This window comes from Periplaneta americana, chromosome 3, assembly GCF_040183065.1.
Source record: "Periplaneta americana isolate PAMFEO1 chromosome 3, P.americana_PAMFEO1_priV1, whole genome shotgun sequence".
Lineage (NCBI taxonomy): Eukaryota > Metazoa > Arthropoda > Insecta > Blattodea > Blattidae > Periplaneta > Periplaneta americana.
This window is the reverse complement of record NC_091119.1, coordinates 21,086,234-21,112,278: the sequence shown is the minus strand read 5'-3', so window position 1 is coordinate 21,112,278 and position 26,045 is coordinate 21,086,234. Positions and strand designations below refer to the sequence as shown.

The 26,045-nt window shown below is 35.0% G+C and overlaps 3 protein-coding genes across 6 annotated transcripts in view; 1 reads left to right on the top strand and 2 right to left on the bottom strand.

The window, feature by feature from the left end:
- Nucleotides 1-9,057, bottom strand: part of LOC138695826 (zinc finger protein 184-like) — a 39,842-nt gene extending 30,785 nt beyond the window's left edge. The window contains exons 1-2 of one of the 2 annotated variants that reach the window (XM_069820087.1): nt 8,992-9,057; nt 4,651-5,351 (exon numbers count right to left, since the gene is read on the bottom strand). The gene's annotated coding sequence lies outside the window, so the exon portion shown is untranslated. Of the gene's footprint in view, nt 1-4,650; nt 5,352-8,991 lie in introns of those variants that run through there. The other variant, XM_069820083.1, reaches the window with a different exon arrangement.
- LOC138695829 (cytochrome P450 9e2-like) overlaps nt 1-26,045 on the top strand; it is a 449,657-nt gene that overhangs the window by 318,306 nt on the left and 105,306 nt on the right. The window lies entirely within an intron of this gene.
- Nucleotides 9,089-26,045, bottom strand: part of LOC138695836 (zinc finger protein OZF-like) — a 40,509-nt gene continuing 23,552 nt past the window's right edge. For 2 of the 3 annotated variants that reach the window (XM_069820111.1, XM_069820110.1), the window contains exons 3-7: nt 23,403-23,528; nt 21,483-21,565; nt 17,304-20,833; nt 14,885-15,003; nt 9,089-9,108 (exon numbers count right to left, since the gene is read on the bottom strand). In XM_069820111.1, coding sequence (XP_069676212.1) covers nt 20,029-20,833; nt 21,483-21,565; nt 23,403-23,528 — 1,014 coding nt within the window. In that variant the 3' untranslated portion in view covers nt 9,089-9,108; nt 14,885-15,003; nt 17,304-20,028. Of the gene's footprint in view, nt 9,109-14,884; nt 15,004-17,303; nt 20,834-21,482; nt 21,566-23,402; nt 23,529-23,550; nt 24,225-26,045 lie in introns of those variants that run through there. The other variant, XM_069820112.1, reaches the window with a different exon arrangement.

Genomic DNA, 26,045 nt, shown 5'->3' with positions numbered 1-26,045 from the left:
ATGCAATCGAAAGACAACTAGCGAAACGTCACAGAGGCTGGAAATCCAATACTGTCGCAGAAGGTTATGGTCTGTTACTATAATCATTAGGGTTAATTGTAAATAATATTCAAATAAATTCAATTTGTCATCTCGTTTTTCAATGTCTAAATCAATTTCAAGGTTATATCAAGATTAATGGTTATTTTACACTCTAAATTATATCAATTTTACTCTCTAAATTATATCAAGGTCATTGACATTTGTTTCTCGGAAAAAATCAATACTTTTGCGTCTGCACACATCTCACAATTTACAAGATATTGCACAAGGTCAGTTCCGCTCCCCAGTCAGATAAGAATAACATGAATACTTATGAATAATTTCAAGTTAGAAATATAGTCGAGCATAAAAAGTCGTATGAAACTTGCCTATAATGGTAATTAAGACGCTCGTATGAAAATTATGAAACTCGCTTGCACTCGTTTCATAAACATACTCGCGTCTTAATTACTACCATTATAGGCTCGTTGCATAATGTACTATTATGAAATAAATTTATTACATTGCGTTAAAGTTTGTATTGCTAACTTAATGATGAGCTCATTTTGAACAATCATTCTTTATTTCGGTCTCTATGAACAAAAGCAATGTTTCTTTTTCTTCATTTTCCGCGCCAGCTGCCAGTACCTAAAATTGCCTCCCTTTCAAATATTAAGTGGACATAATGCAGCCATTTTAAAACATGTCTAGCTTAACTTAGATACAGTATCATAGCACAGTCTAGTATATACAGCCACGAAGCTTGAGTTTATGAGGCTACTGGGAACAATAGACTGTGCAAGTACTTTTCGCATTGTCTGTAATGAGGTGATAGTAGCGATCCTAGTGGTTAGCAACTATCTATGGATGCATATTTACTACGTATTGAGCTTCGTGACTGTAGGCCTATATACTAAACTGTGATCATAGCACACATCCATTAGCGTAGTGTAGCTTAGCTGTGTATGTGTGATAGCCTTAAAACAATCATTCTTGGACATAAAATGAAGAGAGGTATATTAAAGCTATTTGTTTATTTTTTACGAAAGGGCAATAACAATATGGTATAAGATACGAAGTTTACTTCACTTTAGTGTGTATTTTTGAATGCTGATAAAGAGATCCTCGTTGACTAAATCCTCTTCCACATATTATACATTTGAAAGGTTTCTCTCCTGTATGAACACGAGAATGTGCTATAACACTTTCCTGTTGACTGAAGCACTTCCCACAAACATTACATATGAAAGGTTTCTCTCCGGTATGAACTCTAGTATGTATCAAGAGAACAGTTCTTTCTCTAAAGAGACGACCGCAAGTATCGCATTTATATGGTTTTTCTCCTGTATGAGTTCGAGCATGAACAATGAGACCCCTCCGTGCAGTGAATTCTTTCCCACAAGTATTACATTTGAACGGCTTTTCCCGTGTGTGAGTACGAGTATGGCTTACGAGATGATTACGTTGGCTAAATTCGTTCCCACATACATTACATTTAAAAGTTTTCTCCCCAGTGTGGGTAAGAATATGTGTCGCAAGACCACCGCGTCGACGAAAGCCCTTACCACAAGTAACACACACGAATGGTTTTTCTGCCGTGTGTATTTGACGATGTTGTACGAGATATCCCCGCAAACTAAAGCTTTTTCCACACGCATCACATTTAAATGGTTTTTCTCCTGTATGGACGCTGTTATGCCTGACAAGTCGGGACTTATTGGCCAGTACTTTTCCACACACATCACACTTAAATATTTGTTCGTCTTCTTTATTAACTACATTCTCAAGTGTGGATGTGACGTTATCATTATTACACTTCGTCTTTTCTTTATTCCCCTCTTTTTCGTCATGTTGTACAAAGTTAATATCCTCATTTTTCAATTTAAAACGCGATTCTATATTAATATTTTGTATAGAATCAGGATCCCCTTCTTCACATGTCGCATTGCTGTATGAAAAAGAGATGGTAATTATTAAAATGCTTTAATTAAACATTTCCAGTCAAATACCAACATACCTATGCAGATCATGAACAGTCATAAACAGAGTTATATAATTCCCTTGGAAAGAGGAGAAAATGTATGGCTATATTACATTGTCATCTTGTGATTGAGGTTCTGGCTGATATGTACATCTATTATCAGGCAATACATCTCACTTGACGATATGTCAGAGGAAGAACAATTGAGGGGCTTAGAACAAAAAGCAGGTAACTGACATTATTAAAAAATAAGGTAAGTGCGTGTTGTGATAGCCCAAAAGGACGTTTCTTTGGGATAAAATCAGATAAGTGATCACACTGTGCAGTGCTGCTATATGGGCATCATTTCACCAAACTAGGGTATAATATTTCACTGCATGTAGAACTTTAACTGTAATTTCCTCAAAACTAGGTTTCCGTCACTTACCTGCTTTTTGTTCTAAGCCCCTCAACTGTTTGTATACATATGAAGTCTGACTAGTGTAATATGTAGCTAGCTACTCTACCCCTGGCATAGTTGCCTCATAAGTGGTGCCATCTTGGTGTCACTTGTAAGGGTCAGACCTGTCTTAGGACAGTGGACTGAACAGCAACAATGACAAAACGTATTGAATTATAATTTTGTTCGCATTTTTTCACAACACTTTGATGTATACTGCTTTCAAAGTGTTCTCTGCAAGAAGAGCATTTACACAGTATTTTATTTTATTCGTTTTCAGCATTTGCTTTTATTTGAGTTACAAAATATTTTATGGATAGGTATGAAAGACAAATTAGGAACATTAAATCCAGACGTTTGAGATGGGCAGGGCATGTAGCACGTATGGGCGAATCCAGAAATGCATATAGAGTGTTAGTTGGGAGACCGGAGGGAAAAAGACCTTTAGGGAGGCCGAGACGTAGATGGGAGGATAATATTAAAATGGATTTGAGGGAGGTGGGGTATGATGATAGAGACTGGATTAATCTTGCACAGGATAGGGACCATTGGCGGGCTTATGTGAGGGCGCCAATGAACCTTCGGGTTCCTTAAAAGCCATTTGTTGTAATGAAAGACAAATACATTCAATATAGCATAAGCTTCATTATTATAAGATGATTCAATAAAATTATTACGGTTTCAATATTCAACATCAATTTTCTAAAAACTTGCATCTTAGACATCTCTCGCACCCAACCCCTGAATTGTAACCTAGGTATTTTGCTACCTATTATGTGTTTTAATCTGCTTTTAAAGACACTGTAACAAATAGTTGAGCACAGTACATAGAATTAATGGTATTGGTGACAGCAAGATGAGATCAAGAATCGACTTGGTATTACCAGACATTCGCCTTACAGGTAAGCAGTCGAGTGTGGGACTCAAATTGCGTGTGCCAGAAGCTCTGGAACAGGAGACAAATGCACCTACTGTCCGAGCTATGCTGGTGGCTATGTATTCCACAGACCGTATGATTTAGTATGGATTTTACTCAAATATCGCTTTTCTAGAAAGAGACCTTTCTTACCAGCATAAAATTCGAGCCCTTTCTGTAAGGAAATAACTCTATTGATTTAGTTACAATCGTGATAATCTTCAAGGACTCATTTCACATTTGATGCTATTCTATCAATAGTCTCTAAACACACACCTTCATCTCAAACAGCAGAAATAATAAAATGCTCTCTCAATTAATATCCCTCAATAAAAGAATTGTATTCCAATGGATACCATCCCATTGTGGAATTCTGGGAAACGAGAATGCGGATGCTTTAGCAAAGAAGGGCAGCACTGCTACTTACAGACCTGTTACTAAATCTGCCTATTACTCTGTGATAAGATTTATTAAATCTACATACTTAGACTTCAACAAACAAAATCTGATAACACAATCTAGAGGGAAAAATGGAACTCTCTGCATCATAATCCACAGTTAATTCCCGATTTACCACGAAAATCGTCTGTAGCTGCATTTAGGTTGGCAACAGGCCATGACTGTTTGGCCAAACACCTGCATAGAATTGGAATATATCAGTCCTCTAACTGCCCATTGTGCAACTCAAATCAAGAAATGGATTCGGAACAAGTCAAAATCTGTACTTCAGTGGCTGACCATGATAATATCTTTGAAAAATATTGGAGTGCAATAGGTCAAATGACTTTATTGTCAAACGCCTAGCATTATAAAACAACAACATTTGATGCTCCACATTTCTCTCGAGACTATGAATATGTGAGACTTCTTTTAGTAATGTTACTAACACTACATAAAATAAGACTTGAGCAAGCAGCATCCTGCAGTGAACTGTTTACTAGATAAGATGTACTACACTAGAATCAAATTACAAGCATTCTTAACTGAAGTTCCAGATGAAATAAATCAAATTTTTATCGCAAATCGTTTGTATTGACTTTCAATCTGAATAGGTTATGTATTTTATATATCAATAATAATATTATGTATCACTTTAAATATACAGAGAAATTAAAGGAAAAATAAATATATTAGCTACATAACTACAGTGAGGTTAGTTGGGAACACTCTGGTTTCCGTCCTAAACCAACCCAGGTATCAATGTGTTGGTTTTCGCGAGGAACACGCGCGCGTCTCCGGCACTTTTAGGCCTACTATCCTACTGTTACAATGCTTAAAAATTACAGTACTTACCAATCTCACATTCGTTGCTCAAAATGTCCTCCATTTACTGCAACACGCATTGTATATCTTTTTATGAAATATGCAGTCACTCTCGCAATATTTTTGAGGGATGTATTCCAATCTTGAACCAATAACGTCTAATTTATCTTCCGACAGAACACGGCATTCTCTTTCCGGGTTTTCATCGTTTACCGAACCAGTCCACATGAACTTCTTATAAAGTCTTCTTATTGTACTGGCAGCTGGAACAGGTCTCATTGAAAACTCTTCCCGAAATTTGCGTTTTGTCGCCGCACAAGATTTTCGTTTCCGTAAGTATGTATTGTATAGACAAGTACGTTCAAGTAATGAATAAGTCATTACAACAGTAGCCTACAAGGAGCACTTTAAACTTAATTTAAACTTTTAAGATTACAACTTTAACCACCAATTTATTTCTCATAACACAACTAAAGTGAAACTGCATTGTCACTCAATGCTTGCGCACTGAGAATGTGGACGCACTATTCCTGGTGATCATGCCATCTCTTGGCATGAAATGGCTTCTGCAAAACCCGAGCGTCCCCATCTAACCTCACTGTAGTATGCTACATTCATTTATCAATAGTTTAAGACTTTGCAACTCACTCTGGTAAAATCATGTCGGGTTCTTCTGTTGTCAATTCTTTCTTCAGTTCTTCTTTTACGTCAGAGATTTCCCAAGATGTTTCCTGTGTGCAACAACAATAACAAAATAAGTTGCGAAACAATTGCAGTTACATAGCGGAATATGCTTGCAGCTCTTTGTTTCTTTTCTCTTTATTGTTTCTTTTAAATTTTAACAATCATTTTCATGATAACTCAGTTTTCAAGTGCTTGGCATTAGAAACCAACCATCAGTTACCATATTAATTTGAGTGTATATCATAAACGACTTTCATTTTAAGAATGTGTTGTGTTCTCTTCCGACTGTAATTATTAAATTAAATTCCATAGTGTGGATATATTATGATGCTAAACGGAATGTCTTCTAGCAAAAAAAGGAAGGACATTTTTAATAAAATGTGCATCGTCCATTGCTTTGCTATACTCCTCAAACAGAGAAGATCACAACACTATGATGCCAGGATTCTGGCTCATACACTGATGTACCAGTACCCTAATACCCTATCATATCAAAGAAATAACCCCCAAACTTAGCTCAGCATGCTTCGCAATTAGGTCGTTACAACAATTTCTAAACAGCAGTATCTTAAAGACAATATATTTTGCATATTTTCATTCCATTATGTCCTACGGAATAATATCTTGGGGAAATTCTGCAGATAGTAAAAATAAATTCTTATTATAAAAAGAGCCATTAGAATAATAGTTGGAGCAAAGGCTACAGAATCATGTAGATTGTTTTTAAAAAAATCAGAGGTTCTAACATTAACAAATCAATACATATACTCTACAATAAATTTCCTCTTATGTAATATAGAAAAATTTTCCAACTAATTCAGCCATACATAGTATAAATACCCGCAGAAGGAATGATTTTCATACGCCATCATCAAATTTATCATTCTTTCAAAGGGGAGTACATTACATGGCGATAAAAATGTTCAATAGTCTTCCTGAAGACATTAAGAATCATAGCCAAAACCCTGCATTATTTAAGGTAAAACTAAAAAATTACTTAATTCCTCACACTTTCTATTCTGTAGATGAATTCTTGACATTTCACAGTACTGTGTAAATATTATAATACTATTAAATGGTAAACATATTACATTGTATAAAATATTATTGTTATTAAGGTATTAATTCTGTACATATTTCATATTTGCATTTTATATGTATTGCATTTTATTGTTAAACGTAAGAATTGGACATGTTCTTTATTCTATGCTATAAAGCAAATGTAAGAATATTATGGAACGAATAAATCTGTCTGTCTGTCTGTCTACCTATCTACCTCTCTACCCATCTACCTCTGTCTGTCTGTCTGTATTTCCTACCTACCTACCTACCTACCTACCTATCTATCTATCTATTTATACAAATCCTTGTATGTCACGTAAGGATAACCATATAATGCTACACGTCACTGTTGTGAAAATTGAAAACATCTTGGCAAAAGAACAATTCTTCGCCTGTCCAAACATGTGCTCCACGAAGCTTGTATCTTGTCACAGCAAAAACATCAGTCATCTATAGTTCAGCCATTCCAGTTGTCCTGGATGTTACATTTTTATTATTTTCAAACTCTATATATTGAAAATTTAATGACTTTTGTAAATTTTTATTATTAGTCTACAATCAATTTAGAAGCTCAGTATCATTTTACAGAAAAAAAAGTTGTAGAATAAAATGTATTATTGTTGAAAATAAAGAAAAGGTTCCATCATGGATGTTACAAGATTTGTGAACTCACTTCACACCTTATTAACAAAAAGTCTAAAACTCAGGTCTCTGCCTCAAGCAAAAAGAGATTCATTCTCATAGTGTCCATGTGAAAGCTATGTAAATCTCGTGACATCCAATTAGTTCACAAAAACATAAAAAGTAAATAAATATTTTATAGCTGTTTCTTTCATGTCACAGCTGTTACAGAACCTGAATAACTTTCTTTGAACAATAGACTAACATTTACAGCTATTTACAATCATATTGGGACAATAAATAAGCAGTTCTGTCAATATAAACTACAGAAGGTGTTCAGAGATATTAGAGGAAATATGTTGCTCATTCTCTGTTGATCCATCTGTGAGGAAATGTTCTGTTAAGTTTTCTTCCAACTCATAAACAGTAAATATGAGACTTCCTTCGTGTTGATATCATGATCCCAAAGGGAATGTCCTCTATCAAAAAGGGAAGACATAATTTATGTATTAATCTTTCATTTTCGCTTTGATTCTGTAATTTTTCCTGGAAGTCACACATATTACTTGTATTAATACAATACTGTTTTCTACATGCTTAGAACCATGTCCAATGTTTTGAAAATCGAATATGTTTACATCTTTTTCACTCTTTGTAGAATGTATAAGAAAGAGTAATGGCATACAAAGGACACACATTGTTCTTATAATAACTTACTTGAACAATATGGATTTGAAGTCTGTAGGAAAATTGTAATATGGTAATTGTGAATTACAGGAACGCCACTTATTAACTTTTTGAAAATCGCTTAAATAAACTATAAAATGAAAGTATTCATTAGCACAAATAGATGTGATCACTTGGAGGGCTGTGGTCCCACCCAACTCGCCCTAAATAGGTACTTTACTTATATACGAAAATCAACGTCTGTGAATGAAGAATGCAGCCACATTTCGTTAATTTCATAGTGGGTTTCAGTGTCGCCAACATGTAATAATACTACACACCTAATAAACCCTAACCTAACCTTCCACCTGTAACAACATTCTTCACGTTTAGTATCATTTCGTTTGCATGTATTGGTCACCCTGCTACTGGTGTCGGGGAGTCATCTAGTGGAAGTAGATTGTACTGCCAGGAAGAAGAACAGTCTGCAATATTCGTTCAGTGGCCAGTAATACTCCATCTTGGCGTGCCCAAGCTTCACAATTAATTATCTTTTTTCATTAATCCTGCAGTAAAAAGTGAAAATTCAATAGTTACAGATGAGTTAATGTCCTTCATTTTTCCAGTTTCAAAACAATTGTGACATTTCTAAGTCAAAATATTCGCTTGAACTGTAAGATTAATTGTTATTAACCTAAAGCACTGAAAATAAATGGTAGAAAGAATATAGTACAGAGTAAAAAGTTCCTTGATCCTGGTGCTCTGGAATTAACTCTGAAAATATTTCTTCAACAATAGCTCCTTGAAAAACATACATTAACATCTGATCTCTCTATGAGTAAGTGCTGCAAACTTTAGGGAAACAAAACAACAGAAAAACTGTGGGTCAAGGACTAAAACAAACACATTTCAGTTTTCACTTTAAAAAAATTGCACCCTTGCCCCCAAACATATTTTAAGTGTTTATTTTGTGTAAAAATCCTTAATTGTGTGTCAAGTAATCGGGGAAGAAAGATTAAAAAAAAAAAAATTCTATAAAAATTGCACATTTTTCTCCCAAGGGTAGATAAAACTTAAACACTTAACAGAGGTGAGTCTGGATGTTACCACTCATGCCACTGTGTTTAACTGCAGCTGAAATGAGCATAGCTATATCATATTCATTGTACTATAAAGATGACATTAAGAAAGGCTCACCTTCACGTTCCTTTAATCGCCATCTCACTAACTTTGAATAATCCTTGTGCTTTGGAAGATTTAATAAAATAGCTTATTTTACGTACCGGTACCCATAGTTGTAAATATCAACCCACTGAGATCAAAGTGATTCCTACTCACCTCAACCTCTGACTTAATCATCGTTTCATTTGTAATGTCCTCTTGAGAATCAGTTGCTAATGCATCCCTATTACCATATCTTGATTCACCATCTGATTTCACGTGAATCTCTTCATACTGTAACATACGAAAATATGACATTCGTAACAAATTAATAAAAGATAAACTATAACGAAAAATTTCATGTTGAAGATATACCGATAAGCTGTCACAATTTGACTATAATTATATGTGTATATACCGCCTATGCTTATCATACAATATGAATGAATTAATTAGTCATATTTTCTCATTAACGTTTTCGGTACGTAACTTGTACCATCTTCAGATGTTTGTATATGATGCTAATTGTTAACCAAGCCTGTGGGTGCATGTATCTGGACTTAAATGATCAGTGTTTTTGTGCATGCTGTGCGATGTCGGTGAAGTGTTGTCATGATTACACAAATGATCACCTTAACTCTTATATACTATTTGCTGTTACCACACTTTATCAAACTTAAATTAAAATGTTTCAGTCATTATTTAAAAAACACTATATAAAACACTGTTTAAAAACACTGTTTAAAACTATTTAAAAGCACTTAGTTTTTACATCACTTTGACTATGTGAAGTATGTAATCACTTATTGTATGGTGTTTGCTGGTTTGAAGTTAAATGAGGCACTTGTGGTGATCTTGTTTAGCGTTGAGTTGGACGCAATATCGTAACATGACTATGTTTTCTAAAAGTGATGTTGAGGCTTGGTTAACAATTAGCATCATATACAAACATCTGAAGATGGTACAAGTTACGTACCGAAAACGTTAATGAGAAAATATGACTAATTAATTCATTCATATTGTATGATAAGCATAGGCGGTATATACACATATAATTATAGTCAAATTATAACGAAAAAGCAAAATATAAATACACAGGATGTTTCAGAAGGAACAGTAAGTATTTTAGGGAGTGGTAATATTGGACTATTCTGAGTAAAAAGCACATACAGGTGTTCTGAAAAAACCGTTCCAATATTTAGAGAGGAGGTAGTATGCAGAAGATATTAATTGTAGGACCCATGTTTATAGGACTTTTATTTCTTGCATACTACCTCCACAATCTGTTCGGATTATTAAGTCCATACTGTATTCGTAAAATTTTCAAGGATGTGGAGGTACAGTTCAGTTTCTGTCAGATGCGTTTCCAATTCACTGTGGGCTAAAGCAAGGAGATGCACTATCACCTTTACTTTTTAACTTTGCTCTAGAGTATACCATTAGGAAAGTCCAGGATAACAGAGAGGGTTTGGAATTGAACAGGTTACATCAGGTGCTTGTCTATGCGGATAACGTGAATATGTTAGGAGAAAATCCACAAACGATTAGGGAAAAGACGGGAATTTTACTGGAAGCAAGTAAAGAGATAGGTTTGGAAGTAAATCCCGAAAAGACAAAGTATACGATTATGTCTCGTGAGCAGAATATTGTACGAAATGGAAATATAAAAATTGGAAATTTATCTTCTGAAGAGGTGGTAAAATTCAAATACCTGGGAGCAAAAGTAACAAATAAAAATGATACTCGGGAGGAAATTAAACGCAGAATAAATATGGGAAATGCGTGTTATTATTTGGTTGAGAAGCTTTAATCATCCAGTCTGCTGTCAAAAAATCTGAAAGTTAGAATTTATGAAACAGTTACATTGCCGGTTGTTCTTTATGGTTGTGAAACTTGGACTCTCACATTGAGAGAGGAACATAGGTTAAGGGTGTTTGAGAATAAGGTTCTTAGCAAAATATTTCGGGCTAAGAGGGATGAAGATACAAGAGAATGGAGAAAGTTACAGAACATAGAACTGCACGCACTGTATTCTTCACCTGACATAATTAGGAACATTAAATCCAGTCGTTTGAGATGGGCAGGACATGTAGCACGTATGGGCGAATCCATAAATGCATATAGAGTGTTAGTTGGGAAGCTGGAGGGAAAAAGACCTTTAGGGAGGCCGAGACGCAGATGGGAAGATAATATTAAAATGGATTTGAGGGAGGTGGGATATGATGATAGAAACTGGATTAATCTTCCTTAGGATAGGGACCAATGGCGGGCTTATGTGAGGGCGGCAATGAACCTCCGGGTTCCTTAAAAGTCAGTAAGTAAGTAAGTGGAGGTACAGTTGTTTGAATGTTACACATAACAAGCCTTACAAATGGTATGAAGGACCAACAAATAACTACATACAAAGGAATACATTCTGTAACATATTACAGAGTCTTTTGGAGTACCGTCAAATGGGATGACATCAGACATTAGTGATTTTTTGTTTTTCAGTGTTGGTAGCCGCTTGCTGCTTGATGTAAATTTACTACGCTTTTGCAGGGTGACTGTTGAATTAATTATCTTTGATTTTTAATTCTTTCCTGCAACAAGTTAGATACTATAGAGAGGCTAAAGACCTCTGATAAGCGCTCCCTGCGGAGGCCAACAGTACTATGGATCGTTCCCTACAAAACATGGCGGTCTATAGTACCACCAGCCTCCGCAAGGAGTGCTTATCAAAGGTACACTGCCTCTTTGAATAATGTGTCCCGTAGTTTCCAATGAATACTTTATTTCATATTCTTGTATGATACACTTTCAATAATAACATTTCACAACATATCTAATAATAATAATAATAATAATAATAATAATAATAATAATAATAATAATAATAATAATATTATCATTATTATTATTATTATTATTATTATTTATTATATGTATTAATTGTAGACTTGGGTCAGTGGAAGAGCAGGCCTTAACTATGCCAGATAAAATAAAATAAATTATATTTTTCGGATACATCAATATTTAATTTAAACATTTCGCTATAGGTTTTGTAAAAAGCTGATTTATAAATGAAAAAGTAATAGTTAAGACTTTAAAATTTCCAAAAATGTCTCATTCCCTCGGATTTAAATGAAATATACCGTAAATCATAATATTCGTTGCTGGATAATTAAACCCTCTCAATACAGGTACCATTGCCCCAGAGAATTATAAGATAAGACGGACTGAGCATAAGCAAAATATCTGTATTAATAAGTTTGTACCATCAAGAGTTTAGTATTTATTGTGTTTATAGGGCCTACTCCAATTTTCTTTTTATTAATGCGTAGGGCTCTTTTTGTTAACAAAGAGGAAAGTTAGCACTTGCATCACACACAATTTATCATTATTGTTCAAAATAATGTAAGAACAGTTTTATTCTGAAAAAGCCTCTGCTTAGTTGCGAGACACGTGTGAGATCAATATTTGTTTCAAATTATATTAGAGTATACGATGTCTCCATCACGTGAAAAGAAGTGTAGCTAGCTGCGGCTCCTGTTGTTTCTGATAACAATGTTAATCGTAAGTATCTTATCGTTTCAATAAATGTGGTGAGTTATGATCACGAGTAACTTTCTATTAGTGTCATTCTTTAATTATTATGTTGCATGCTAAGAGGTTATTTGTAGTTTTAATAATTGCAGTTTTCAAAAATTCTCTGTGTTAATTTCAATTTCAAATTAATTTTTCTCAATAACTTAATTACTGGATATTTTTTTAAATTTTCGCCACTACCTTTCCTATATTTTACTCCTATTAGTTACATACGTCGTCTCTCTTGAAATCACCTGGTGAGCACTGAAATACATGATTTCATGTTAGGTTAGATTAGCTGTAAGGTAATTAAATTTGTGACGAAGTCAAAAAATTATTTATTTTTCTTCTGCCGAATACATTCATCTGTCTTTAGGTGCTTTGCTTTGGTTGCATAGAGTATAGCTTGTCATTTAATATCTGGGCTATATTTAGTGAAAGTAATAAAACATAGGCCTACAGCTGTTATAAAACGTAAAGTTTTGTGTGTATTTTACTTTTTACTTATTAACATAGTCTTAATATGTAACTCAATTCACAATAATACTAACTTCATCACAGTCTTTTCCTACAACATCCGAGCCACGCCCCTTTGTTTTGACTAACCAAAATATGGCGGACCAATGTTCAATTGTCTTCAACTTTCAGAGGTCTTTAGCCTCTCTATAGTATCTAACTCGTTGCTTTCCTGCCACAGAATATCCATTATTGAACGGCAAAACAAAATCATAAAAACCAATAATTTTTTATTCTTAGAATACTTTCTAATATGCACGCTTAAGATCCAATTAATTTAACATCAGTTTCTGCTATTTCTCCGCAAAACATCACCATTCTTGCTCATGTGAACTAAGGTAATTTTATGCATTTCAAGTCATTTACTTAAAAAACCAGCATACGGTACTAAGAGGTGTTATCGGACAAAGTACATAATCCCATGTAAGTACAAAACTAAGCTAGATGTGAAGTGCAGGTGCAATTATGATCCTGGGAATATGATGAAGGCTATTGTCGCCGTAAAAACAAGCAAATTGTATTATCGAAAGGCTTCAGAGAGTTTGTAATAGATATGTTGAGTAAATATTTTTGTCAGGTTGGTTATTTAATTTATTTTGTGAGTAAATATTTTTGTCAGGTTGGTTATTTAATTTATTTTGTGAGTAAATATTTTTGTCAGGTTGGTTATTCAATTTATTTTGTACCATTTAATATGAATATAGGTTATGTAATTAAGGCTGTATTTGTTATAAAAGTTTAAAATAAAGCAGCAATAATTTCTCTATTTTTTAAAAACATAAAAATGTGTCCGAAATAATCCCATACAGGCAAGATCATCAGACAGTTATTCATAAACATTAGTGTCCGAAATCACCCCTACTGTTGTTTGTTGTTTAGTCAACTGTCCGAAAACAAATTTGAATCTCATATGTTTTCACCAATAAGGCATCGCAATGAGACAACTAAGCCAGAAGATAATGGACGTAGGGTGACCAGGATGGCATCTGTGTCTTTTTTGCGACCATCAACCAATACTGGGTTCGATCCTGGTCCAGGTCGATGGCATTTAAGTGTTTAAATACGACAGGCTCATGTCAGAGTTACTGACATGTAAAAGAATTCCTGCAGGACAAAATTCCAGCATACCAGCGATGCTGATATAACCTCTGCAGTTGCGAGCATCGTTAAATAAACCATAATTTATTATTTGTTATTATCAACCAATCCTGCACCTCACCACATGATTTCACCGACAGCTCATGAATGTGTTCGAAGCAATATTTACTCTAATCTTTGTCCCTGGCAATCTCCATGTATTTACAAAATGCTGAGTGCATGTAATCCTAGATCATCTCACAACAACGTTTTCTCCTTCAATCTCATTGTACAAACCAACTGTATAAGATTACAAATGCCCCTTTTTTTCCAGCTTCGTCATTTGCACAGAGGTATTGTGCTGGAATTGAGAAAAGTGGCAATATATAGTCCCAGTAGTATGATTACTGGATTCGGTGAAATTAAATAAGTTGTCTCCACTTATACATCTCACTTGACGATGTGTCGGAGGAAAAACAATTGTTTGTATGCATCTGAAGTCTGATTAGTGTAATATGTAGCTAATCGATGATGTATGCAATGGAGAGGGAAAGGAACTGGCCAACCTACCCCATTACCTCCTGGCGTAGTTGTCTCACAAGTGGTGTCATGTTGGTATCACTTGTGAGATTCAGACCTGTTTTCGAACAGTTGACTAAACAACAACTATGTTCCATTTACAGAGGATGACATGAAGGGGTCATGGACTGAGAAGGTTATTTTATGTTATTCTGTAAAAAGTGTAGAGTCCAAGAGTGGCATAATTATCACTAGTACTCTCCAAGTTAATGTATAGGTTAATTCTGTTTGAAGAGAATATAATCCTCCTTAATGTTAACTCTAATTTTAAATTACCGGTAACAACTGTGAAGGTTAGATAGACAATAAATTTTTTTCTCTGGATGCTTACTGTAGGCTCACATTTTACTGTTATGGCTCGAGACCCATTGCCATATTCCTCTTGAAACTTTGAGACAGTTTCATCACTGGAATCAGCTTCTGCTTCAGTTACAGGCATTTCCATTACAGCTGCAAGAACAAGCAAGTAGGCTAATTAGAAATAGATATTCAAAATTAAGAATTAGACATCTTATAGCTAAACAATTATGGCTTTATCTTTATGCTAAGACTATATTATATTTTATTTTTTCTATATGTAACATGGGTAAAATTAGAGTAACCAGAAATTTCTTGACAAAAAAAAAGTATAGTTTATGTCTCATTAAAAGGAAATGAACAAGTCCAGACTGTGAAACTGATGGATTAGTCATATCGGGAATGATGATCACAAACTGTTATCATTGCCTCCACGTTCTCCCGACTTAGCCCCTCGTGATCTTTTTTGTGTGGGGTATGTGAAGGATTCGGTGTTTGTACCACCATTTCCGGCTAATTTGCCTGAATTCCGGGCTCGCATCATTAATGATTCACTCAGATGATTGATAACCATTTTAGTTGATAAAGCGTCGTAAAATAAACCAATTAAAAAAAAACATCGAAGACTCTATACTAGGAATTGAGGGGTTTGCCGGAAAAAGGGCGTATACGTCAATATGGCGAATTGAGATACATGCAATCTAAGAGTTTAAAATGTACCTGAATAAAATGTTATACACGCAAGCAGCCCTGTCCTGCAGGTATGTACAGTACAATCAAAATAAAATTTCGCTACTATAATTATTCACTATATTTTAAACCGTTTTCCCGAAGAAGGGCGTATAGGTCTATCCGCCTTTCTTCTGGCAAAGCCTTCAATTCATCCTGGATACCATATGTTTCACTTATAATGTTGAAAGCATTTCTGAGAGCAAACTAAAAACATGTTTTATTACTATACAGAAGGCATTGAAGCAAAAATAGAGAAAAAAAGTTGTGCTTCCTGTGGTACACTTCATCAGGAGAATTATTCTAAGACTGCTTAACTACAGTAAAGCTACAGTCTACACTTCGAATTGGCTTGTCTCAAAATGTAAGTAAATTATTAGAACTTATATAATACTGTAAGCATATTACTAATCTGCAGAAAGAAGACAGAATAGATGGAGATGGGAAGAAGGAGAAAGTGACAAAATTATAGTGTCATCAATCAAAATTTTAATTTTTTTTTTTCCTTATTACTCACAACTACTATATTCATATTACCCTGATACAGCAACAGCAGCTCTAGTCTAGAGTTCTACCATTAAGCATAAAGTAAAATACCTTTGGTAGAAGATTTCATTCTCTTTTGTACAGGCGATTCCCTTTCTTTCACTTGTAGCATATGATCACTGTTTAAAATTCTGTATATTGTCCTACAAGAAATTCCCACTTCTCTTGAAATTTGTCGAATAGACTTTCCTGGACTACACTCCATGGCAATCCGTAGTGCCTCAATGTTTTCAGGTGAACGAACCGATGATGCACGAGGTCTTTTTTCTTCCTTTACACTGTCTCCTTTTTCAAACTTGTCGTACAAACGTAGAATGGTTTTCCTCGTTGGGGCCCAACGAGTGTGAAATACAGCTCGAAATTTTCTCTGAGTTGTGATAACGCTTTTTGATTCAGCATAAAATATTGCTGTTTTAGCACGCTGTTCAATAGTGAGACGTCCATTGTCAGCCATAATGGAACGGACCGAACACAGGCTGTTAAAAATGGAGAATGGAGACTGTGGCAGGGGATTAGATTCCCATGCAGCCTCTATCGGAATTTCGCTATACTTCTGAATACTGCGTAAGTACTTGTGTACAAAGACTGTGCAAATTAAAAATAATTAAAACACGTTTTATTTTATTAACGGCATTAATGGCACAAGGGTAGATAAATAAATAAGTAGGCCTACATAAAAAGTATGTCCCCTGGACCAAAAATAAATAACTCAGTAACGACATATGAACTTACGCAGTATTTTGAAGTCGTTCCCGGAATTTCCACGTGTGTGCGGAATACGAATGGCATAGGGCATATGGTACAACATTTTAATATACTTTTCAAATGTGCCAATTGTTGGTGCGCCACTCTGTACAAGGGTAAAACTCAGAAAATATTAGGTACTGTTCTTCATTTCTATTGCCATCTCACTTTGTCATTCGTAAGAAACTTACGATACCGGCATCTATTTTATTACAGTTTCAACTTTTACGTAATCCTTGTATCCAAATCTATAGCCTGGTATAAATGCTGTTGTTTTAAATTAATCTACTCCTGCTGATCAAGTATGTACCGCTATAAATTTATAAGAATGCAAATGAAGAATATAAGCCTAGACAATCGGCAGCAAGTTTTTACTATTAAAAAGGTACTAACTCAATAATTATGACGTTTGAAGAAGTCACTCCCACGCTAACCTTTTTTATTACCGGTATTACTACTAATTAGTTTTGCAGCACTATACACACCCCATCTTATGTCAAATATGAAGTCCGAAAAGTAGTTAAATTTTTTTTTCATACTTCGCAGCGCATCCAACTGATCAACGATAAAATACGCTAGTTTAGGGTTGAGAATGTAAACCCTGAAATACTGTAAATTCCAGGTTTACGTAATGCAATATGACTCTGGCATATGGCTAATATAGCCTAGTAATGGCATGTAAGTTTTATCTGCTACCTAGATTAATGCCATAGTAACTAGAGTAGATTAGGAGTCCTCACTGTGGAGTCAGGTGGCCCGGTTGAGGTTTTTTCTGAGTTTTTCCCTGAACCCAATAGTTAACATAAAACTTCGTATGCCAACCATTACATATCTATTTCCCTCCTTTACCTGTCTTCTCTTCCTTTTTCCTCTCTTTAGCCTTGTTTCTGTCAACTACCATATTACACATTACAAACACAGTTATGATATTGCAAATGTACTTACCAATGGAGGCAGTGTCCCATACTATCACATTGTGGTCTGCCTTGGACTAGCATTACAAATTGAATGCTGGTTTGAGTCTTCATAAGCAAATAATTTTCTCATGAAATTTCGACCAGTGTACGGAACCAGTGCCCAACCAGTATCGTGATGAATTTGCGGAACTACAGTTGGTAATGAAATTCTGTTCCATGAGCCAGTTATAATGGTTAGATAGATCATCATGCTAACCACAGAGATTGTATTAAAAAAACTGTTATGTATATAAGCACAGTCTAGTATATAGTCACGAAGCTCAATACGTAGTAAATATGCATCCATAGATAGTTGCTAATCACTAGGATCGCTAATATCATCTCATTACAGACAATGCGAAATAGTACCGGCACAGTCTATTGTTCCTAGTACCCTCACAACTCAAGCTTCGTGACTGTATATACTGGACTGTGATATAAGGCCGAGTCTTGTAAGAACTAACAATAGAATTTATAATATATCAAAGAACTTGTATTACCAGAGTTTTGTATGAAGTGCTTGCTGAGTATATAATAGAGCAGTGTATGTTTAGTTTTCGTTAATGTATTTTCCATACTGCGCAATGTATACGGTACTGAACTGTTATCATATTATCTACAATAATATATAAATTACATTTTAATTCAGTAGGACTTCATCTTATGCTTAAAATCACTGTTTTTATTTAGCAGCTATACTCAAAAGCTTATCCACCATCAGTATCAATATATTTCATTCATAATATGTACAATTTATTACAGGCTGCTTTAATTCAACTGAATTCATAGTTTCTGATTTGAAGTATTATCACAATTTTATATCTGAAAGAAAATATGTTTTATTGCTGCCAATTAAATATATAGCGAAATAGTACGAGATATGAAATTAATATTTCATAAAATGTGACTACTGAATATTATGTGTCACATTATAAACTGTTCATTAACAATGCGTCTAGGGATGTTGCGATATTATCGATTTAAGTAGGTATTATTTTACTGATGATACCGACTAAAATTGGATTCGACGTCCACTGTTGTGGAATAGTTAGTATGCCTGACTGTGAAACGAACGGACCTGGATTCAAATCCTAGTTGAGGTTCTCCTTGGGGTTTTCCCTCAACCCATTAAGAGCAAATGCTAGATAACTTTCAGTGCTGGACCCTGGACTCATTTCGCGAGCAGTATCACCTTCATTTCACTCATACATTAGATAACTATAGCAGTTGATAAAGCGTCGTAAAATAATCATTAAAATAATTATTTGATTCGATATTTTACTGGTATCGATAGAAAAAATTGCAATATTAAAACAAAAGTGTTGAAAGCGGCAAGACGAATCGGATTTGTAATTAACCACGAAGTATTTCTCGAGAAGTATAGTTAAAATAAAATGAATTCAATAGAGAAAAAGTCAATTCTATTGGAACATTGTGATAGTCCACTGCTGTGGAATAACTGTTAGCATGTCTGACTGTGAAATGTGCGAGCCTGGGTTCAAATCCTGGTTGGACAAGTTAGTTGGTTGAGGCTTTTTCCAGGGTTTTCCCTCAACTCATTAAAAGAAAATACTGGGTAACTTTTGGCACTGGGCCCTGGATTCATTTCGCCAGCATTATCATCTTTATCTCACTCAGACGTTAGATAATCTTAGCAGTTGATAAAGTGTCACAAAATAACAAATTAAAAAAATGAGATGTCATTTATTTTCATCGATTTTGTAAACTCATCTTTCATTGGAAAATGTGTATTTAAATATTTCATTATATTATTAAAGGTTTCTCTGTCAACTGTATCATTGAATATTATTTTATTTAGTAAACGTAACATTGCTCTTTAATAAACTATAGCGATACAAATCGATACTCTAAGTACTGGTATCCATACTATCCTTTCAATATATGGAAGTATCGATACTGAATATGGGATGCAGTATCAGTACCAAGTATCACTTAAAATGCAGTATGGCAACGTCCCTAACCGCGTCTAACAGGTAACTAAAAAAAATGTTCAGAATAAAAAATAGAGTATAAAAATTAAAAAGAAATGGAGTATAAAATCTATCTTCTTAACAGTCTAACGAATCAGTAGAAAGGATTTTTCTAACTTTGTCATCCAAGCGAAAGTTCAGAATAAAATTTTTCAGAACAGTATAAGGATATGGGAGTATTTCGTACAGTCCATCGAAAAGTAACTGCCTAATTACTTTCCTTTACTATGAATTTTCGAGTGCGAATTGCGAGACCCTCGTTGACTAAACCCCTTTCCACAGATTTCACATTTATACGGCTTCTCTCCAGTATGAATTCGAAAATGTGTTACCAATATTTCTTGCTTACTGAATTTCTTGCCACAAACACTGCACGAGTATGGTTTTTCGCCGGTATGCGTTCGAGTGTGTCTCACTAAAACCGTTCTTTCCCTGAAAAGACGACCACAGATATCACATTTATACGGTTTTTCGCCTGTATGAGTTCGAGCATGTACTACGAGTCCTTTCCTCTCAATAAATTCTAATCCACATATCTCACACTTATATTCCTTCTCTCCAGTGTGGGTACGAATATGATTTTCGAGGTAACAACGACGACTAAATCCTTTCCCGCATGTGTTGCACTTAAATGGTTTTTCTCCTGTATGAATAAGATAATGCGTAGCAAGATTACCACGTTGAGGAAAGGCTTTACCACAAATATCACAAACGAATGGTTTCTCTGCCGTGTGGTTTCGGTAATGTAACGCAAGACTTCGTCGCATATCAAAGCCTTTCCCACATACATTACACATGAACGGTGTTTCTCCTGTGTGGGTTTTGTTATGTCTCATGAAATGTGATGGATCATCGAACATTTTCCAACATGCACTACACTGAAAGACTTTTTTTCCGTCTTTTTTTGTAATTATGTGCTGAATTATGGATGTAGTAATGTAATCCTCGTTGTTTATCGTTTTCTTCTGAGTCCCCTCCTTTGCACTGGGATTATCCTCTTGTGTGAAATCCACACAACTGTAATTTCAAGTAAAATAACTGAATCTTTATACATCTTGATTACACAACTTTTAACACTATATCACTTCGGAATATATACTGTATTTTTTTCACGTGTTAAAATTAGGTACCTTGTCTGTTGTAGGTTATCTTCAGAACTGGATGTTCCTGGTTTTCGCCTGGTTTAACACGTGAAGTCCACACCTGTGGAGTAACGGTTAGCGCGTTTAGCCGCAAAACCAGGTGGCCCGGGTTCGATTCCCGGTCGGGGCAAGTTACCTGGTTGAGGTTTTTTCCGGGGTTTTCCCTCAAGCCAATATGAGCAAATGCTAGGTAACTTTCGGTGCTGGATCCCGGACTCATTTCACCGGCATTATCACCTTCATCTCATTCAGATGCTAAATAACCTAAGATGTTGATAAAGCGTCGTAAAATAACCTACTAAAATAAAAAATAAACACGTGAAAGAAATACAGTACAGATTCCGAAGTGAATCTTTATGTAGATATATAATAATCATGACTTTACGTAAACACGGAAGTTAATGCATTACTTGGTTTCATTTTATACTAGTATGCAAATCTGACTGTCTAAATACAGTCATACATTGATGACAAAGTAATCTATTGTAAGCTATAGCCTACTCAACTATACTACTCAAACTTACTCTGGTAAAATCATGTCAGGCTCTTCTATTACCACCTCTTGCTTTGGTTCTTGTTTTACTTTGGATACTTCCACAGATACTTCCTGTTTATAACAATCACAGCTTAAACCATTGCAGTTATGTAACATAAAATAATATATACAGTTATGTAACACAAGATACATGCGTAAATCAAATACTAACAATAAGAACGAAAACATGAAATGTTATAGATGTACAATTTAAATATTTATTCAGAATTTGGGCGGAATAATATGTAGCATGCGATTTTTTCACTTTCAACATCTCTCTTGTATAATTCAAGATATTCAGTATCAAACAATTGCTCCATAACTAACATCAATAGTTAGAAAAGAAAAGAAATATTGGTACAGAAAGCGCCACTGTCTATTCTAATTAGTCCAATATTTTATTTGACATACTAACGAAATGACTACCTCTGGAATTTGCATCAGAGATAGCCTAAAAATATGGAAATATTCATCATTATTAGTAATCGATAACTACAGTAATACCACAGTCTAGTATATATAGTCACGAAGCTTGAGTTGTGAGGGTGCTAGGAATAATAGACTGTGCCAGTACTTTTTCGCATTGTCTGTAATGAGGCGATATTAGCGATCCTAGTGGTGAGCACCTATCTATGGATGCATATTTACTACGTATTGAGCTTCGTGACTGTATATATTAGACTGTGGTAATACCCCTTCTTAACCCTTCAGTGCTAGCGTACTTTTTCGTAACGTATTCAGTCACGTGGGGAATAACTGTCACCTAAGTTATATTCTTGCTTTAGAGAATGAATTTGAATGTTCTTTTCAATACGAATGGTTACATACATGTTACTCTGGAGCATACACAATTTATATATAAATAAATATAAACAATTTTGAAACAGAATTAGTTTATTTATAATTAATAGATAATTATGTGTACATTTCAAATACTTTCTACATTTATCTACAAAATTAACACCCGAAACATGTTTATATCCTTGTTTTGTTGTAAAATTCTTTGTATACTATAATACCTGAATAACTTGTGTTCTATTGTTCTAATTTCCTTGGATTATCCTTCAAAAGTCTTTATTCCTGAATGCTTTCTGCAGACATGTCTTTACAATACATAATTTACAAGCAATTTACACAGATATCTCTCAAATGGTCGGCACATGTCCGTTTTGAACATTTCACACACCATTCTAGTCGTTTTGTCTCCAGATTTACCAAATTGGTAACAATGACCCCTGGATCTATTCCTTTGTTCTGGGACTAGCATAGCAGATTCTTGAATTCCCAGTAATACTTGAGAACACCTAATCTCTGAAGGAATTTGATAAAGTAGATCTACAATCCTTCGAAGTTCAATAGAACAAATTATCCCTAAAGATATAGTAGCCTTATGTAACTAACTACCGAAACTTTGCAGAAACTGTAATGTAAAAAGTCGCGTGGCTGACAATTGTCATCCAAAAGAATAAAACCTGAGCTACACAAGTTATACGAGCAACTTCAAGACTGAAACTAAAAAATTTATTATGTGAGCTTGGTTTTGAAGGTACCCACAGTCTCACGGTTGTAAACACTTCCTAGGAAATACAACAATGAAAAGAAACACGCTGGTTGACGGGTGTTCCCCATGCAAGTACTGAACTATTCATACTTAAATGTCGGTTTTTCCAATAATTATATTAATATAAGCGAGTTGCAAGGAGAAGCGACATGTACACGAGGCTCTGGGGACCTCGCATTGCACTTTAGTGTCCCCTATCATCTCCAGTTCACTATTGCTCCAGTATTATCTTCTTGACATCTTCTGAACTCTTTTCAAAGATTCACTGATTAGATGATTTTATTTCAATTTATAATTCTAAATAGTTGGAAATGTTACTCAAATGAGAGAAAAGTGATTCAAACTTACCCCATCTTCTTCTGTCTTGACCTCTGGCATCATTACTTCTATCATGTTCTCCTGAGATTCTGCTGTCATTTCATCAGTACTATCACCTCTCGATCCACTTTCTTCTTTCACGTAAACCTCATTAAACTGTAATATGTAATTCACATTGGTAAATCTTTCTTATGTCCCAGTCACTAATAAATAAATATAAAATACCTTGAAAATTCATTGGATTTAAAGTACTGAGTAGTAGAAATTGATGTGATCACTGGGAGAGCTGTAAATACGTACCTGACTTATATACGAAAATCGTCGTGCGTGAACGAAGAATACCGCCATATTTCTTTAATGTAACAGTGCGTTTCAGTATTGCCAACATAGTAATAATATACACACCTAATCAAACCTAACCTAACCTAACCTCACCTGTCACATAATACGAGGCGCATCCAGAAAGTAAGTTTCCCGATTTTTTCCCCTTGAAAGTAAACGTAATTAGCCGTGTCAATTGCGCATGCGTAACAGATCTATGACGTATCAATCATATGCCAGCCGGACAGGTCCCGCCTGGTGCCAGTAGCGTGGCAGCAGTGGTCCGAAATGGAAGCACTTATTCCTTCTCCCGCCACCTGCGAGGTTCGGTCGGTGATAAAGTTCTTTAATGCACAAAGCATTGCGCCAATTGAAATTCATCGGCAGTTCTGTCAGGTCTATGGGCCGAACATCTCTCTCTCTCTCTCCCCTCTTTTTACAAGAAATTCCTGTCCTCCGGTGAGCTTTTGGCAACGACGAAGCGCTGAAGACGTCTGTCACACGCTGGTTCCATTCACAGGCGGCAGAGTTCTACGACAGAGGGATACAAAAGTTGATCCCACGATACGACAAGTGTCTCAATTCTGATGGTGGCTATGTTGAAAAATAGCTGAAATATTACTGTACCTGTTGCCAATAAATGTTTTCCTGAAAGTGTGTGTTCTTTTTCTTTTAAAAATAGGGAAACTTACTTTCTGGATGCACCTCGTACTATATACCTGCAGTAACATTCCTCACATTTAGTATCATTTCGTTTTCATGTATTACCGGCTCTGCTAATCGTGTCGGTTTCCATCTAGTGGAAGTGGATCGTACTAATATTACTACTAATTCGAAGAAGCAATGGCGACTTTCATAATAATTACATTTTACATATTTCGTGATATACTAAATGTTTTAATGTAGTAATAATTTTCTATATATAGTACAAAAAGATTTGAAATGTGTTGTGATTGTGATAAAAGTATTAAAAATTGATTTATAGCGCCACATTGGCAGTGATAAAAGTGTGCAATATTCGTTCAGTGGCTGGTGGATGCTCTAGATTGACCTTCACATTTGATTAGAGTATATGTACAATAATAAATGGCAATGGGAATAACTGATATGTAAATGCAGATAGAAATCATAACAAAACAAACATTTTTACTGGATATACTGCTTTGAACTCTAGTGGAGAAACTTGTAAACAAAAATAAATTGAATATTTTAACACGCGACTACTGAATACCTTGGCCAAAATACGGAAACAGCAATACAAATTAGTGGAACAAACGTGGCACGTGATTAAATCTAGGTCTACTGTAACAAATAACACTGGAAAGATACCATATTGATCCGAATTCAGTGTTATGTTTCTAGCATAAAAATAATGGTACCAGTATCAAAACAGAACTCTTATTACACACAGCCTAACCAGATAGACGACAGGGGGGACTGGGCTACCCTTCTATAAATAGGATAATAAATATTAATAATATACTGTATACTACATATTATTTAACAGAGAGTGTATTAGCAACACTGCAAATAATATCGTCATCATGTCGTAATTTACCCGATACACTATGTATCTAAAATCCGGTAGAACTAGCGGAGAAGCCAACAATTTAGTAGCGATCAGACTGGTAGGTGTAGTACTAGTGTACAGTCTCAACGAAGTAGTATTCTACATTGAAAACTCAAGCACATTAGATCGAAAACTACATACTCTAGTTTCAACAGTTTTCCCCTCTTTCCATTTTTCACTATCTGCACTAATAACGGAGTTTGTCTATGTCCCCGAACTTTTGAATCGCCCTGTATACACAGGTATATAAAAATTAATAACCAAAACTTAAACGGTTGAAAATATACGGTAATAGAAGCAAAAAAGTTCCAGTAAACATGGGTCTGCAAATGAGCCGCTTGCGAATATTAGGTTACAAGCCGCTACTGACTTCATTCGTTATGCTTTATAGTTGTGCACAAGAAGCGGCCTGCGATGTGCTCTTGTTTACATAACTGACTATTGCCAAGAGGTGAAACACCGTCTTTAACAGGTAAGAGTGTACAGAAAATTTAACATAGCCTATAACGTGCTGAGTAGTATCACAGTCTAGTCACGAAGCTTGAGTTGTGAGGGTACTAGGAACAATAGACTGTGCCGGTACTATTTCGCATTGACTGTGATGAGGCGATAGTAGCGATCCTAGTGGTTAGCAACTATCTATGGATGCATATTCCCTACGTATTGAGCTTCGTGACTGTACATACTAAACTGTGGTAGTATTGTATTCCTTGTTACGGTAAGCCATGAGTGAAATTTGAGCCAAATTAGATGAGAAATTAAACGAAAAGTCTATATTTCAA